Source organism: Physeter macrocephalus, unplaced genomic scaffold (genome assembly GCF_002837175.3).
Source record: "Physeter macrocephalus isolate SW-GA unplaced genomic scaffold, ASM283717v5 random_1540, whole genome shotgun sequence".
Lineage (NCBI taxonomy): Eukaryota > Metazoa > Chordata > Mammalia > Artiodactyla > Physeteridae > Physeter > Physeter macrocephalus.
Window position 1 is genome coordinate 1 of NW_021146927.1, and position 17,126 is coordinate 17,126.

General features: G+C 51.0%; 1 protein-coding gene and 1 non-coding gene across 7 annotated transcripts; one reads left to right on the plus strand and one right to left on the minus strand.

Moving 5' to 3' along the window:
* Positions 1-6: 6 nt before the first annotated feature.
* On the minus strand, positions 7-13,339 carry LOC102981186 (PPARG related coactivator 1). 6 transcript variants are annotated; one of them, XM_028487198.2, is made up of 9 exons: positions 13,077-13,334; positions 9,004-9,192; positions 8,314-8,460; positions 8,091-8,192; positions 5,057-7,976; positions 4,713-4,766; positions 3,347-3,404; positions 2,667-2,734; positions 7-1,695 (listed from the first exon to the last, which is right to left on the minus strand). In XM_028487198.2, the coding sequence occupies exons 1-9, from the start codon at positions 13,227-13,229 to the stop codon at positions 968-970; spliced, it is 4,419 nt and encodes a 1,472-aa protein (XP_028342999.1). In that variant the 5' UTR covers positions 13,230-13,334; the 3' UTR covers positions 7-967. The 6 variants fall into 6 exon arrangements, with proteins under 6 accessions (XP_028342999.1, XP_028343000.1, XP_028342998.1 ...); XM_028487199.2 differs by having other exon boundaries at positions 2,667-2,737; positions 8,100-8,192; positions 13,077-13,333; XM_028487197.2 differs by having other exon boundaries at positions 2,667-2,737; positions 13,077-13,333.
* A 1,294-nt stretch (positions 13,340-14,633) lies between these two features.
* On the plus strand, positions 14,634-14,753 carry LOC112064265 (small nucleolar RNA SNORD22). The gene has a single exon (XR_002891447.1). It is a non-coding gene; the product is annotated as a small nucleolar RNA SNORD22 (small nucleolar RNA).
* The last annotated feature ends 2,373 nt before the right edge of the window (positions 14,754-17,126 follow it).

The following is a 17,126-nucleotide window of genomic DNA, read 5'->3' on the forward strand; positions in this document are numbered from 1 at the left end:
CTGGACCTGGAGAACAAAGGGGCACACAGGAATGCTGGGAGCGGTACAGGTATATTCCACTTACCTCACCTTGGCCCCAGCCCTGCCTCCCTGTCAGGAAGCTCAGGACCAAAAACAAAGCAGAGCAGAGGAGATCTAGAAGAACTCTTCACAGATGACCAAACTGAGAACCTCATGAACTTTAGATGTTCTAGAGTATTTGGGCACAGATCATATTTATTTTCAATTATGCAATTAAAAATAGAAAAATATTTAACAAATCAGAAAGAATAAAAATAATGGAGACTCGGAGATAAAGGGCTGGGCCCTAGGTCTTACAATTAGCTGTGGATGGGGAGGGGGGCAGGCCTGGGTCTCTGGGATCCTGCTCTCCTCATATGTCTCATAGGAGTACTACGAACACGGCATTTAGGGGATGCGCTAGACCTGTAGTAGGGGACATTTCTGAAGATAAGCTTCACCATCAAAAACCAAGAAATCTTCATTGATTAAGTGGAAAAATTTGGTACTGAGAAAAAGGTACTGCCAGAAAATAGCTGAGGCCACAGTGACACTCAAAGGAACTGTCCCAGACTGTTTCCTTAACAGATGATTAAAGGAAGGACTGTTTTCCATTAACAACCCACTAGCCCACCATCCCACATACTACCAGGAAAATAGCAGAAATAAGGACTGATACAGTATGCAAAGGAATCAATGTGGTCAAGATCAAACCCAAATTGTCTCCCCAAGGCAGGTCTCCAGGAAGGAGGAGACCTCAGAGATATCCCAATCTCCAACAGGGGATAGAAGCTATCTTCTCACAGCTTGCCTCCTTCAAATCCAGTAAAGGGGGAGAAGACAAAAGCCAAAGACAGAAATAGAAGTCTTAATGCCTGAAAGTATCAAACTCGATGTGCTAAAGCTTTCACAGTAAACCAGAGGAGAGAACTTCCAAAGTGGAGAGAACCTAACAGGCCATCAGAGCTCACCTTCGCCACCTCTTGTGTGGGGGGGAGAGGGACCGGGACCGGGACCGGGATGAGGAAGACGACGATGAGGATGAGGAGGAAGATGCTTCGCTGGTCCGGTTGGACCCAGAGCTGACAGAACGGCTGCTGCGGCCACGGCGGCCTTGCCAGCCCCGGCTTGGGGGGCTGGCTGACCTGCAGGCTTTTCGATAACAGCGCACTGACTGCTGCTTGGCTGAGGGATCAGGGAGAGTCCTAGTGTTCATGTCATTCCGGCAGGGTGAGGCCTCAGGGGACAGCAAGGTGGATGGGGCAAGGCAAGGGGCTGGGGGATCTGCCTGATCATTGCTAGTCCTGTGATCAAGTGGCTTCTGGGAGGCAGCTGTGCATGGGGGCAGCGGGGTGGCTGGGCCCAGGGACAAGACAGGTTTGATGGTGATATCCTGATGGCGTTTGACATTCCATCGGGAGCCCACCTCTGGAATGACTAGGGCAGGCGTCTTTTTTGGGGGGGTCCTGCTCCGGACACAATAGTCATGGTCCCCAGAGCCCACATGGACTGGACTAGGGCCATGGACCCCTTCTTGGAGGCAGGCTGCAGCTGGATGTTTGGCCTCTGTAATTCCTTCAGGCTTCAGGGTTCCCTCCTGGGCGGTGGACTTAGGAGATCTGGCTTTGGCCAGCAGTGAGACAGCAGCCAGGGGCTTCCATAACTGATGGGGAGGGGTAGCTGGAGGGGTGAGCCCTGTGAGGGGAGGGAGGATGGAGATAGCAGGATGAGATCCGATTCTACACTTCTAAACACTGTGAATATAGGCTCCAGAGATCCCCACTTCATCTCACAGAGTATACTAACAATGATCAACAGCCCAACTTCTCCCACTGTTACAACTGCTCCTTCCCCTGAGTTCCCCATCTTGGAGACCAGCAGTAGAAACCCAACCAGCTACGGTCCTCCTGAACTGTTCAACCTCTCACTGCCCAAACCTAGCTGGTGGCCAGGTCCTGTCTGTCCTACCTCTTCATTCTTAGACTCACCCCCTGCCCTCAGAACTGCCTGACTTCTGGGCTGCATCTTGCCTGAACTCATGTAATCATCTCCTAATAACCTCCTACCTCGGGCATCACGTGGGAGCACCCAAAAACCAAACTGGTAAAGTTTTTTCAGTTGCTTCTTCAATGTACAGTATAAAGTCCAACCAGCTTAACATGGCATTCAAAGTTCCCATAACCTGACCTCCTGCTTTCCACTCCAGCTTTCTCTTTTCCTTGAGCTCTGCCGAGCACCCTGATCAACCACTACACTCCAGCCAAAATGAACCACTCACAATTTCCCAAAACATACCGGGCTGGCTTTGCTTCTCCAGCTCACTCAAGCCATTCCATCTACCTAGAATGCCCATAAATCTACCTGATTGGTATCAGTGATTTTCTCAAGCCTGCGCTTTGAGAATTACCTTCTATATAACCCTGCCCTGACTGTCCCTCTTCAGACCCCACTATAAGCCACACAGGCTTCTTTAACACACAACATCTGATTCTCAACATGCTCATTTGTTTACACATCTGACATCCGCCCCCTGGACTGTGAGAACCTCAAGGATGAGGATCAGATCTCTGTATCCCCAACACCTACACACACTTGGTGCAGAGCAGTCTCTAAAAACATTTGCTGCATAAACTAATCAAAGGCAGAGTTCCCCACCCTGAACCCACCTGCCACGTTGGCCAGTTCTGGGGCTTGTAACCGGTCTAGGGGCCTCTTCTCCTGGGGAGTGTCAACGCTGCTGGCGGGGGGAAAAGGGAAAGCCTGGTTCATTGCCTCCTCAACATCCTGTACATCTGCTTTGCTCACAAAGCAATGGGAGAGGGGTGCATGCAGAGAGGAATGGGGGGCACAAACTGCCCCAATCATTCTCCTCCAGCACAAAAGGGGTCTTAGTGACTGAACTTTATGTAGGTTGGGTCTCAACTCAGCTCTGCCCAATTCCTGGATGACCTTGAATACCCCCCCACCTCCTCCAAGCCAGGAGCCTCTCGTGCCCGGCTCAAACCAACCCAAAATCAATGTAGAAGAAAATATGCTTGGCAAAAGTGGATGGGGTATCATGAACGTGGAAAAAAAAAAAAAAAAAAAAGACTTGCCAGAAGATAAAAGGCATCACCATTTGGAACCCCAGACTGGAATCAGCCAGAGAATGGTACATATATATCCTCCTACTTCACCACTCAAGACAGTACCCTGTAGTGATGGGCTGAGCCGAGGGTGGGGAACAGGAAAAGACTAGAGCGGACTAAATGTCCCTGTAACAGAGCCATCCAGTTGACAGTCCTGGAGTACCAGCCGGCTGCTGACCAACAGCTGTAGGGTAACTCACTCATGTCCCCATACTTACCCTGAGTTTCCTACAGCCAGGCTGTCAGCAGGAGCCGGGGGAGGGCACTCCTTTTTGGCTGCAAAGAAACCATACTAGTTAAAAGCCCAACCAGATGTTCCATACTGAGGAGGTGCAGAAGGGCTGGCTTTGAGACCCAAAGGAGGAAAATCCATTTTGCCTACATACTCCATTTGGGTCTCCCCAGAGAGATCCATTCTCCTCCAGTGGGTACCCAGGTATATATATACGTATATATATATACATATATATACGTATATACGTATATATATATGTATGTATGTATATACACTTTTTTTTTTGCAGTACGTGGGCCTCTCACTGTTGTGGCCTCTTCCGTTGCGAAGCACTGGCTCTGGACGCGCAGGCTCAGCGGCCATGGCTCACAGGCCTAGCCGCTCCACAGCATGTATATATCTACATATATATACATATATATATATACGTATATATATATATATACGTATATATATATGTATGTATGTATATACACTTTTTTTTTTGCAGTACGCGGGCCTCTCACTGTTGTGGCCTCTTCCGTTGCGAAGCACTGGCTCTGGACGCGCAGGCTCAGCGGCCATGGCTCACAGGCCTAGCCGCTCCACAGCATGTGGGATCTTCCCGGACCGGGGCACAAACCTGTGTCCCCTGCATCGGCAGGCGGACTCTCAACCGCTGCGCCACCAGGGAAGCCCCCCAGGTATATTTTTAATCATGTCTCTTCTCTGCTCAGAAACAAGCACACTCCCCACTGAATCTGGGGAGTCCAAACTTCTAAGCCTAGCATTCCAGGCTCTACATAACCCACCTAACTAACTTCCTAGTCTTATAACCTACTCTTGATCTACAATTATATTTTCTATTTTGCCTTGTACTACAGATACCTGTTACCAATTCAGCAGTCATTTCTGCAAATTCTTCTCCCCAGTCAGACCATAAGCTCATCTGAGAACAGGACGTAATATCTCCTGCAGCACCTAGATCCATGCCTTATACTGAGAAGCTGAGCTATCCACTGCCTTTCAAATACACCCCATGCGATCTTTCCTATACCTCTGCCTTTACTCACCAGTCTCTGAATTCCTGTCTTCCAAGGCTCACCTGGAGAGCTACCTCCCCAAATAACCCAACCCACTTGAATATCCCCATCCCTCTACTCTTTATAGTTCTTGCCATGCTGTACCCACCACTCTCCCTGGCTTAGATTGTGTCACAGGTAAATCTTATCTTCCCATTCCAATTAGGGGGCTGCTCTAGTGGCTGAGACTCCCCTTCTCCCTCCCCCCAGTTTAAGCAACTACAGGGCTAGGCCCAAAGGAAACATCAACAAAAAAGGGTTGGAGCAAAGCTACCCAGGTTTCCTCACCTTCTGATTTCTCAAATTGCTCCAGCAGACTGGACAGGTCCGATGCCTCAATTCCTGTGGAAGCATACAACACAGCCCCTATCAACTGAGTACACAGGTCCCAGAAGTCCCAAATCACCTCACTTCTTCCCCTAGGCTCCCCATGCCTACTGTACTAAGTAAACCAAGGCAGCAACACAAAGCAGAAAGAATCAAACCAACCCAGACTTCTACCTCTAAAGCACTCTCCAAAGAAATCCAACAAAGGCCAGCCCCATCAAGGTAGTTTATCCTGTTTTATGGAGGACACTCCTCACACAACCCCCATGCCATTCTTCACACCAACTGAACTGTGTGGCACTCACCAATCTCACTGATGAAAGCCTGTACCACATCCTCAGGACCCTGGGTACGTGGGGTAGGCAGAAAGGACAGTGTCCTTAGACGGGCTGGGTGGACAGCAGGCAGTTTGGTGGTAGTGCTCTGCCTTGGTGCAGATGTGGGAACAGCCTTGGCAACAGGAGAGGGTGCCTTCTCCCTGGGCCTAGCTTCCTGGGGCTCAGGCTTTAGCCTCTCTGATGCAGGCTCCTCAACAGCCACACTCTCAGCAGGCAGACACGGTGGAGCCTTGATCCGAGGGCTGTGCGCCGGGGAGGACACCTTGTGTTTCAGAAGGGGAGATGCAGGCAATGGCTTGACCTCCACCTTGGTGGGCTCTATCTGTGGAGCTCCCTGGCCAGCTGCCCCAAGACTGAGGGGAGGAGCCATCGGCACAGTCAGTACACTATCAGGAGGGCCAGGTGGGATGCCACTGGGCTCCACCTTGGGTGAGGGAACAGCTCTTCCAACAGAAGCTAGAGGCAAAGGAGGTGGGGGAACAGCAGGCCAGAATGGAGGGTGTTGCAGCCCTGGGCCCCATCCCAAGGGCCCATAGGTACAGCTGGAGCTGTAAGGTGGGACTGGGGCAGGAGGAGGTACCCAAGGCACATTGCAAGTGGAGGGCACAGCATAAGCACCTGGAGTACCAGACACTAGGGGTACCGTCGGTGGAGGGGGCAAGCAAGGATAGCCAGAAGGGGACAAGGGGGGATAACAAGGCCAGGGTGGCACAGGGGCATAGTGAGTAAAGGGATCAGGTGGCACTGGCCCCATAGACATCGGAACACTAGGAGGCTGCAAGGGTGGTGGGGGCAGACTGGGGACACTTTGCCCATTTGTGGGAAGGGGCAGCATAGGGGTCATGCCCAGCCCACCTGTGGGAAAAGTCAGGGCAGTGGGCATTGTGGGGGGCATGGACTGCACAGCAGGAGGTGGAGGTCTTGCTGGCAGTAGCATCTCTTGGGATGGCACCTGCTCAGTGGGAGTTGAGGCCATAGGTTTGCTTGCAGGTGGCTCAGGACTAGGAGAGGCAGGGCTGGGACCCACAGGCGCAAAGCAAGCCTCAGAAGAAGCCTCAGGGCTTCTCTGCAGAGTTGTCTTCTTGGCTGGGGCTGGTGGGACAAGACAAGGGATGTCTGCCAGCCCTGTGGGAGTTTCTGGGAGGCTGGGCCACTTCCCAGCTGGGGGCTGGGGGTTCCTCTCTTCTGCCTCTGCTTGGCGCTGCTGCCTTCGTCGCCGGTACTCAGATAGGCTAAGAGGCCGAGGCCTGACTTCCTGGGTTGTGGCACTAGTACCACTTTCCCCCTTCAGAGGACCCATGACCTCCTTGACTTCAGGACTGATGGCCTTTGGGGGGTCTGAGGACTCCGACTCCAGGAGAAGGAGCTGGGGGGCTGGACTCCCCTGGGCTGATGACACTGCACCACGTCTGGGATCAGTTGGCCTAGACTTAACTAGTACAGGGTCAACTGGAGCCAGGTCATTGGGAAGAGAGTCAACTTGTACTGGCTTGGCTAGGACAGGGTCAACTGGAGGCAAGTCATCTGAGATGGGAACAACCACTGCACAGTCAACTACTGCCGAGTCAGCCAGAACTGGGTCAATCAGCACTGGGTCAGCTGGGAGAGGGTCAACCAGCTCTGAGTTCGCTAAAGCATGGTCAACCAGTTTAGGGTCAACAGGTACAGGGTCAGCCACAGTGGGAGCAGGGTCAACCGCAGTGGGATCAGCTTCAACAGAGTCAAGTGGCATGGGATCAGCTTGAGCAGAGTCAACCAGTGAGAGATGGGTTGAAACAGGGTTGGCTTGGATGGGGTCAACCAGGCTGGGGTAGAGGTCTAGAGGACCTTCTTTAGCAGGACTAGCTTGTCCAGCACTACTCTCCAAGTTCCCAGAGCCAGGCTTCTCCAAGGCAGCTGCCCAGGCCCGAGCCCAAGCCCGGGGCTTCCCTCTACCACGGGGAGGCGCAACCTCTCTTTGATAGTCCTCCTGGGGCAAGCTGCCTCCCTGAGAGGTCAGCTCTGTAACTGCTGTAGACTGCCCACGAGAGGCTGACCTCAGCCTCCTCGCATAGCCTTCTGCACAGGCAGCTGGCTGCTCCTTGCTCTTCTTCTTCCTGCCTTTTCGAGCTCTCTGGGAACTTAGCATTGCGTTGGCTGGTGGGTTCTGAGGCCCCTTGGGTGCCATTGGCTCCATGACCTCCCTGGGCTCCAACAAGCAGGCTGACTCCAGCTTTTCCTTTGAGTCCAGTGACAACCCCTCTTTCTCAGGGCAGAGGGCTTCCCTGGGCACAGCAGCCTCTGTCTCTGCCTCTAGTGTAGGCATGAGCAGCTGCAAGGTCGGACTGGCCTCTAGCGAGTCATCCAGGAGGACAGGCTGGGGTCCAGTAGGGATCTGTCGCACCACAACTGGGATCTCCAGGTCGTTGCCGGCTGTGGCCGCCTGGCCCACAATCTCCAGCACCACACAATCCTCAGGCAGCGTCAAATCATCTGGCTGCTCCTGAAGCTCATCCTCAAGTGCCGTCAGGTGGGTGAGGTTAGGCAGGCAGTATGGGTGCATGGCCCGTACCAGCTCACTCAGGGAGGAGATGCTCTCATCGCCAGCTGCCTGCACTGCCATCTCTGCTGCTACTGCTGTTTTATCTTCCTCCTCGGGACAGGCCAGGTGCATGGGGAAGTCTGCGATGCTGCTCACAGAGTTGGTGAGCTCCCCAGCAAGCATCTCGCTGCTGAAGCCGGCCACCTCCTCCTCTTCTTCCCCATCACTACGCTGCTGGGGAGGTGGGGACTGGCCCCAGCGGGGTCTTGACCTTGGGGGTCTCCAGCTAGGAAGCTTGGGGGAGGAGGTCTCCAAGAAAGAGGGTGGAGAGAAGTCCCAAGGAGGATCTGTGAGAGACATCTCAACCTACAGGAGAAAAGATAAGACATAGGAGTTTTCTCCAGGAATATATTTTTCCAGACCTGTCCCCATATATTCCTCCCCCCTGGGAGTCCATGAGGCTCCCTAGGTCAGGCTTACCCCACTCACTCTACTACTGCCTGTGCTGGGCCCCAATGGGTCAGTCGGGGTGATGAGGTCACGTTCTGGGGGTGTCCGAGAGAGGCTGAGCAGCCTGTGCAGCTAAAAGGGAGAAAAAAAACCTGAAATGTGTTTGTGCTTCAGAACTTTATGAGTAGGCTCATGGATGTGGTTCTAACCTTTGCACCAACCACACACCCCCTTCCCCTCATCCCACACTTACAGAGGAGCCCTCCCGAGGTGACACAAGCAGCTCTGAGTCAGGAATGCTGTCAAATGGAGACAGGTTCTCGGAATCTGCATTGTCCAAGATCTCTGTTAGAGCTGTGAGCAGTGACACTTCATTCTGGTCCTCCAGAGATAACCTGCTCTGCTCAGGAAAGACAACAGGAAGGTCCCACCACCATCCCTATGACCTACCAGGCCGCTGAGAAGGACTGGATGCCAAGAGAATCCCTCTCCCAGGCTCAGTTCAGCTCAATTTGCCAGAGAGAGATGTTAGTACCAGGAGGCATGGGTTCCAATCTCATTTACTACCATCCACCATCTCTCTAGTGTCAAAAGAGACCTGTCAAAATTGAATCTTGAACTTATGTTTCATACTCCCTACACCCTCAGGTAAGATACGGGATACTCAGCAGACAACCCTTGGCTAAGCTGGAACTGGACTCAAAACAAATATCAGAACCCTCTGAACATGTAACTCAGGGGCCCAGGCAGGGTGAAAGGCCTTGGACGATAATCCAAGTCTGCCAGGGCATCCTCTTACATGGGATGCAGCCCAACTCTCACTGAGAAACAAAAACACACTTCAAGGACTCGGGATGAGTATCTAGGAACCAAGGTGCTAGGAGAACAGAGCCACTGAGCCAAAGCTCCTGCCTGAAGACCTCCAAGCCCAGCCCCAGCTCACCTCTCCAAGGCCACCAAAATCTTCAATGAGGGAGATGAGGGAGGCATCCATATAGCTGTGCATGGTCCCCAGCAGTGTCCCATCCTGCAGTATCAGCTCCTCCATCTCTAAGTCCTTGTCCCTCAAACAGGGGCCCAGCCGAGATAGACTGACAAAGCCAGAATCATCCCCCTCCTCATGCAGCAGCACCTGGGGCAAAAGGGGATAAGTTCAGAAAGGCACAGTGAAGGCTGCAGGGCATGCGCCCTTGGGGGCAGCTGATTTATACACTCTGTAAACCAGGTACCCAGCCCTCCACCAATGGCCTCAGACTCAGCAGGAACCCCAACACACTCTGGACTTGCTGGGCAGAGAGAAGTACAAACTATGAGCCACAGCCACAACCAGATGGCAGCGTTCAAGAACCTTCTGGGAAAAAAAAGTTTAGACTCCATCCAGAAACACTTGGAACCACATGAGATTGATAAACTGGGGAATAAAAACATCAAAAAGACCAAGATTGTTCAGAAGAGTTATCTGCTGGCAGTGATGAAGACAGACATTCTGAGGGGCACACCAAAGAAGAGGAGGTCAGCAAGCAGGCAATTCCAATTACAACCACCTTACCTCCCTCAAATCCCACTTAGGCCTCTCTTCTCTGCTTAGCTCAAATCCCACCTTCTTCAAGAAGACACCTCAGGCTTCCCCAACGCATCTCTCCTCACACCCCGTATTCATATGTGTTCCTGTGCCACTCACTTTTCTGGCAATCACATCCTACCCCCTTCCCTACCCCATGACATTCCTTGCATCATTACTAAATCTATATATTCCAAGTTTCTTTGGGGCAAATAACCCTTTTTATTCTATTAGCTTATATTTTTCTTGGCTCTTGGAAGGGTTTAAACTGTGCTTATACTTCCTGGTAACCCACCATGCCTGGCACAGTGTATCACATTATACACAGCTGAGAGTCACACTTATTTCGAACTTCTATTTTGAAGGCTCTACAGTGTGCCACCCAACCTCTCAAAGGCAGTCCCAAGGGAAAAGTCTCTTCTCTACCCCAACCAGGTTAGAGCAAAAGAAGAGAAAGCTTGATACTGTGGATGGAAAAGCCCCGCCCCACCCCACCCCACCTCTTCCCTGAGAACTAACAACATCTTCAGCCTTGTCAGGCAGGGAGCCATCCGCCCAGGCCTGTCAAGAGTGTGGGCGTGGGCAGGGCCAGAAGTGGCTGGAAGGGCTGGCAAGGCCAGAGGCCAGAGGCAGGGGTTTCTCCACTATACGAAATTATAGATGATGCAAAGGCCAGAGAACAGGAACAAACACGGACAAGCCAGTCTTACCTCTCCTTTGGCAGCAAAGGAAAACTCTGTACCTCTTCCAAAAGAGAAAAAAAGCTACAGGTGTGACTGCACCCCCCCCACCCTCCTAATCAAGCTGAAAAGTAACAATGCCCAAGGAGAGAAAAGGATAGATAGGGACATTTTAGGAGGCCAGGCCCAGAGATTAAGTAAAAGGTGGCAGGTTTTAGGTACTAACTCCTCCCAAGCATTCACAATCCTGTAATTACAACTAGCAGCTGAATAGCACCTCGCTCAGCAAACACTCCCAGGTGAGCAAAGAGGCTGCATCTCTTGCCCTGCCACCTACCTGACCCAGCTACTGGCCAGAATCTCAAGACAATGTCCAGCTTTATGAACCACTAATCACCACTTCCATCAGGCAGGTACTGGAGCCCCAGTCAGAGAACCCCCTCTTTACTTGACCTCACCCATCCCTCCCCTCAAACCCCAAACAGCACAGCTCCCAGAGTACCAAGATCATGGAGAGGATAAGCCCAGGCTAAGAGTGTGCCAGCCACCAGCATCTCTTAACTTTAACAACCTCCCAACTGGCTTTTCCATATCTGGCTTGTCCCTGCAGGGTTCAAAACCAGCTACAAACGTGAAAATACACAATTTGATCACCTCTTGAGACACTCTCTAATCCCCTCCAAGGGCATCTTCCTGCTCTTAGCGCTAGGTTTAAAGTCCTTAAATGGCTTATAGTGGTCCTGGTATTCCCCACCAGACTCCTCCAGCGTGTCTTCTCTCACTACTCCGTCTGTCTCTGTATACACCAGCCATACGGGTTTCTCCAATAAGCCATGTTCTCTCCCACCTCAAGGCCTTCACATACTGTTCGCTCTGAGGAAAGCTCCCCCTCCCCTCCGCTCCCCACAATCTCACCTTAAAATGTCTCTTCCCAGACCCTGCAAGGTAGATTACTACTGCTGATTAGATAATATGCTGCACTTTCCTCTGTCCCCCCCATCATTATTTATTGTCTGTCTAAAACATAAGATCTGATAAAAACATAAGATACTGGAGGACAGGGACCGTGTGTGGTTTACCACAGTATCCCCCTATGTCTAAGCATAATGGAATCTCAGTAAGTTGCTGGCTGATTGACTAGCTTCCACATACTCATCTTTGTATGTGTGTTTGTGGTGAACAATCTCTCCATAAGACCCTCTCCAACCCCAAATGACTACCTAACTTGGACTACAGCTGGATCATGGATACTTCCTGCCTCTCCCCCAAAGGGTGGGCAGCACCAGCCCCACAAGATGTGGCCTCTGAGAAAATAAGGGAAGAGCGGGTGGGCAGCTCCCAAGTTAGAGCCCCAGAAGCCACTCCCCACCCCCACCCCAAGGGCCTGGATTGGTCTGCTAGAACTGATATTACCTGGCAGCCTGCAGCCCAACTCCCACCTAGAAACCAAAAAAGAAAAAAAAAAAAGCTTTCAAGGACTCAGCTTAATTGCTTAAGAGAGATAACAGTTCAAACTAAGTCTTGCCGACCTCCACTCTGGGTGAGAACTTTTAAGAAGCCCAGGTGAGGAGTGGGACAATAACACTTTTATGGAGAACTGAAGACCAGGAAAAAAAGAGTATGACAGAAATAATGTCCCCCCCCATTTAGTAAACGTTCAACTAGTGTTGAGTAGTTCTCAGATCGCCTCCAACTTTTGCCATCCCCAGCAAAAATTCCAGAGAAGCTTAAACACAGACCATCTCAAATTTGTCTGTATCAATTCACAGGAGCAGGCCTTAGCTGCCTCCTCAAAAGAGATGCTTGAGGAAAAGTGAGGGAAGGAGAGGATTCCCTTTCCTTACTTAATCCTGTGCCATGTAAATGTTGACACCTCCCATGCCCCTTGAATCACGAACGAGGCAGGACTGCAGGCAACAAAAACGCCAGTGCCCATGACTCACAACCCACCCCAAGCCGGTCAGACAGAGGCCGCCACTCCACAGCCCTTCAACCTCAGCCCTCTACCCTCCCCAACACACTCCGCCACCCGCAGGGAACAGACTACCCGCACACCTGGAAAGTCCTTTACCATCCGTTGTCGAGAGGCGACGCGGACCAAAGCAAAAAGAAAAAAACTCCTCCAAGGCTCTGGGCAAAGTTGATTCTAGCAGCCCCTACCTTCTTTCCTTCCCAGCCTGGGGCCCCCAGCGCCGATCGGAGATGGCGGGACCGGCTGAGACACACCCAGTTCTCGGCAGTGCGGCTCCAGCGCCGATACGAGATGCCCCGCAGCTTGGAGCGGGAGCCACGTGGACATCCCCTCCCCGCCCCCACGTGGACCCGAGGGCCTCCCCCCCCACCGCCCAACCCACGTGGGTGCCGGGGCCGCCTAGAGGGGGAGGGGAAGCAGACAAATTATCCCGGGAAAATCGCTCCCCCCACCCCACGTGGCTCCGAAAAGGCACTGCGGCGCTGGGCTACAGGCAGCCCCCACTCGGCATCCTTAGAAAGAGATCTTACGCTATTACTCTATAAGTCCGAGTCCCCCCACACACTGGGGCCAGGTTTCCGACACCCTGCTCTGCCCCTCCGGCGTTCCGGAGGAATGGCCATAAGGACCCGCCTCTGCCCGCATCCCCCCAGCAAACGACCCAGGTCCGCTCGGTCCAATCCGTCTTCCGCAGCCACCCGGCATCGACTCCCGGACGCTTCTTCCCTTTCCTGTGGCGTCCACGTGTCACCGCCCGGCACACGCCGCTTTGCTGCCAGCCGCGGGCCGCCCGCCAGTCTCACCTGCTCCCCGCCACTCACAGCGCCCACAGCGCCATACGGCGCTTGGCTCCGACTCCCCCAACCGCTGCTGCGCACTCCACCGCCAGGGTCGGGGCCGGGGCCCCCACTCGGAAGCGGCGCGACTCCGTCTCTCAGTCCCCGGCGCGCCGCCATCTTGGCCCCTGAACACCCGGCGCAGCTCTGATCGCCGGCGCCGCCTCGCCCAGCCGATTGTGGGAAGGGAACTACAACTCCCGAGAGACACTGCAAGACTACGGATCCCAGAAGACTGAGCGGCGATACCCATTTGCACCCGGGAAGAGGGCCCTGGCCTCGCGAGGGAGCCTGGGAGTAGTAGTCGCATTCAGCAGAGCCTAAGTGGCACGTGCTATAGGCATACTGTAATGCATAATTTTGTGTTGCGCGGGGGGACCTAGTTGGGGAGCGCGAGGTGATAAAGGGATAATTACCTTTTGCGTATCTTTTTATTTTCCCAATTTGTCCAACTGTCAGAACTCCCTCTTTGTCTGACGTTTTACCTGCTGCGCGTTCCTTTCTCCTTCGTCCAAGTGGGCTTGTGTTTTGAAACAGCACCCCCTCGTGGGCACCCGCACTCCAGGAGCTAAGCCTCACCCGCTACACTGCGGCACTACCGCGAGTTTAATCTTAGAACACAGCATTATCGGTGTCTCTCCGAGGTACTCAGAAACCCACGTTGGTGCCTCATTACCAAATTTACTTCCTGCTACTGCAGATCATCTTGCTGTCTTCCAAATACAACAGTTGTTTTCCTGCCTTGTGGAAAACTTTAGCCTCAAAACATCTTTGATGCCCTGTCTTATCCTGGAAAGACTTTTTGGTCATCCCAGCCAACCTTGATCCCTCTCTGTATTTCTACAGTCCATCACTGTGTCTATTATTTACTCATTCGCCATTTAGAAGCTACTTCATATTGTTTTCTTTTTCTTTTTCTTTTTTTTTTTTTTTTTTTGCGGTACGCGGGCCTCTCCCTGTTGTGGCATCTTCCGTTGCGGAGCACGGGCTCCGGACGCGGCTCACCGGCCCAGCCGCTCCGCGGCATGCGGGATCCTCCCAGACCGGGGCACGAACCTGCGTCCCCTGCATCGGCAGGCGGACTCTCAACCACTGCGCCACCAGGGAAGCCCTTCTTTTTTAAAAAATATTTATTTATGTGGTTGTGCCGGGTCTTTGTTGCAGCAGGCGGGCTCCTTAGTTGCAGCTTGTGGGCTTCTTAGTTGTGGCACACGGGCTTCTCAGTTGTGGCATGTGAACTCTTGGTTGCGGCATGCATGTGGGATCTAGTTCCCTGAGCAGGGATGGAACCCAGGCCCCCTGAATTGGGAGTGCAGAGTCTTAACCACTGTGCCACCAGGGAAGTCCCTGTTTTCTTATTTTTTAAAAAAGTTTTGTGTTACAAAAGTTTAAAAATCACTTCAAAGAGTACAAAACTAAGTAAGAAATATACTTGGCCTACAAATTCCAGTACCCAGATTTAACCCTTGTCACCTTTGGTGTGTATTCAGCCACACTTTTTCTATGTATATAAAAACGTATAGGTCCCAGTGAAGAAACATTCAAACATTACTTCCTGTCCTAGTCCCAGAGCCTGTAAAGGTGAACCCACTGGGGCTGGCTGGAGAAGAAGAGGAAAGTTTGTTCCAGAAGGAACTAAGGGATCATAAGGATTTCTAAACATGGGAAAGGGAGGAATAAATTATTCGTCAAAAATTAGTTGTGTAGGGCTTCCCTGGTGGCGCAGTGGTTGAGAGCCCGCCTGCCGATGCGGGGGACGCGGGTTCGTGCCCCGGTCCGGGAAGATCCCACATGCCGCGGAGCGGCTGGGCCCGTGAGCCATGGCCGCTGAGCCTGCGCGTCCGGAGCCTGCGCTCTGCAACGGGAGAGGCCACAACAGTGAGAGGCCCGCATACCGAAAAAAAAAAAAAAAAATCAGTTGTGTATATTTTTTCCAGGCCCAAAGAAAGAACAAGTCACATGTAATGGAATCTAACTCTTGGAGAATATCAATAGGGAATTTTCAAGTTATTTGTTATACAACCTAGATGTTCTAATTAGCATACAATCATTTCAGCCCCTCTAAATAAAAGGGTTTTGTTTTGTTTTATTTTGTTTTTGTTTTGGCCGCTCCGCGTGGCTTGTGGGATTTTAGTTCCCTGACCAGGGATTGAACCCAGGCCCTCGGCAGTGAGTGTGTGGAGTCCTAACCACTGGACCACCAGGGAATTCCCAAAAGTGTTTTTTTTAACCTTAAAAAAAAATGTATAGGGACACACATTGACCTTTGTTCAAAAATGGGACCATTCCACATGTATGGTTCTATAACTTGCTTTTTTTTCATGTAACAATATGTTTGTCCATTCATTAACCACTATATACTGAGATCTTGGTGAGTACCAGTTCCATTAAAAGGATATATCATTATTTAAATGAATATATAATTTAATATCATTATCATTATTTAAATTACATTTGTGATTTCTAGTTTTTCACTATTACAAATTAAGTTACAGTGAATATTCTTGTACATGTATCTTTCCTTTTTTTTGCCGTGGGATCTTAGTTCCCTGACCAGGAATGGAACCCACACCCCCTGCAGTGGAAGCGCTGAGTCCTAACCACTGGACTCCCAAGGAATTCCCTTTTTTTTTTTTTTAAATCTTTGCGTTTTTGTACACTATTTCTATGGAATAGTTTCCTCAAAAGGAGATTGCTGAGGTAAAGGGTATATATGTATGTACATTTGAAATTTCGGTGGACAATCCCAAATTGCCCTTCAGGAAGGCTGTATTAACACACATTCCCAGGGAATTCCCTGGTGGTCCAGGGGTTGGGACTCTGCGCTTCCACTGCAGGGGACACAGGTTCAATCCCTGGTCAGGGAACTAAGATCTTACATGCCGCGCTGCACAAAGTATTAAACAAATAAAAAATAATGCACATTCCCACAAAAAAATTCATGACAGGAGAGGAACTCTTGTTATGGACTGAATTGTATGTGTCGTCACCCCCTCACCATGGGCAAAATTCATATGTTGAAGGGCTCCACACCCAATATGACTATATTTGGATATAGAGCCTTTAAGAAGGTAATTAAGAGTAAATGACATAATAAAGGCAGGGGGTCTAATCCACTAGGACTGGTTGCAGAAGAGGAAGAGACACCTGCAAGCCAAGGAAAGAGGTCTCACTAGAAACCAGCCCTGCCAACTCCTTGATCTTAATCTTCCAACCTCCAGAGCTGTGAGAAAATACATTTCTGTTCTTTAAGCCACTTAGTCTGTGGTATCCTGTTACGGAAGCCTGGGAAGACTAATACAACTTCCTTTTAGTTTCTTTTTAAAAATTTTTTTAAAAATTTATTATTTATTTATTTTATTTATTTTTTTGGCACGTAGGATCTTTGTTGAGGCACGCGGGATCTTTCATTGCGGCACCCTGGCCCTTCGTTATGGTGTGCGGGCTTCTCTCTAGTTGTGGTGCAGCACACATGGGCTCTGTAGTTGTGGCGTGCAGCTTCCAGAGTGCGTGGGCTCTCTAGTTTGCGGCACACAGGCTCTCTAGTTGAGGCCCACGAGCTCAGTAGTTGTGGCACCCTGGCTTAGTTGCCCCGAGGCATTTGGGATCTTAGTTCCCTGACCAAGGATCAAACCCATGCCCCTTGCAGTGGAAGCACAGGGTGTTAACCTCTGGACCACCAGGGAAGTCCCTTACTAACCTTTTGGGTGAAGTGAATCTGTTCACAATTTTCCCTATGAAATAGAGAGGGCAACAATAAAGTTTATTTCCAATAAACTTAGAAATAATTTGCCAAAAAAAAAAAAAAAGAAAGAATTTGCCAGTGAGAAATCAGTAAGAACCAATACAGGTTGGCACAATTCTTCCTCTGTTGAAGAAACATTCTCTAAGAGCTGCTCTGTAAATGCTGGTGATTTGGGCACTAATTATGGTCATTATTATAAGGATTAGGCTCTGGGAAGAAGATTAATGTTAAAGAAAGCAGAAAGCTGTGCCCTTTTTTCTTTATTCAGCATA

Coding starts and splice junctions, on each gene's coding strand:
- LOC102981186 (XM_028487197.2), bottom strand. CDS start 13,229: ATGGCGGCGCGCCGGGGACTGAGAGACGGAGTCGCGCCGCTTCCGAGT. Junction 9,193..13,076: donor CTGTGAGTGGCGGGGAGCAG/GTGAGACTGGCG, acceptor CTTTTGCCCCAG/GTGCTGCTGCATGAGGAGGG. Junction 8,193..8,313: donor CACCTCGGGAGGGCTCCTCT/GTAAGTGTGGGA, acceptor TCTCCCTTTTAG/CTGCACAGGCTGCTCAGCCT.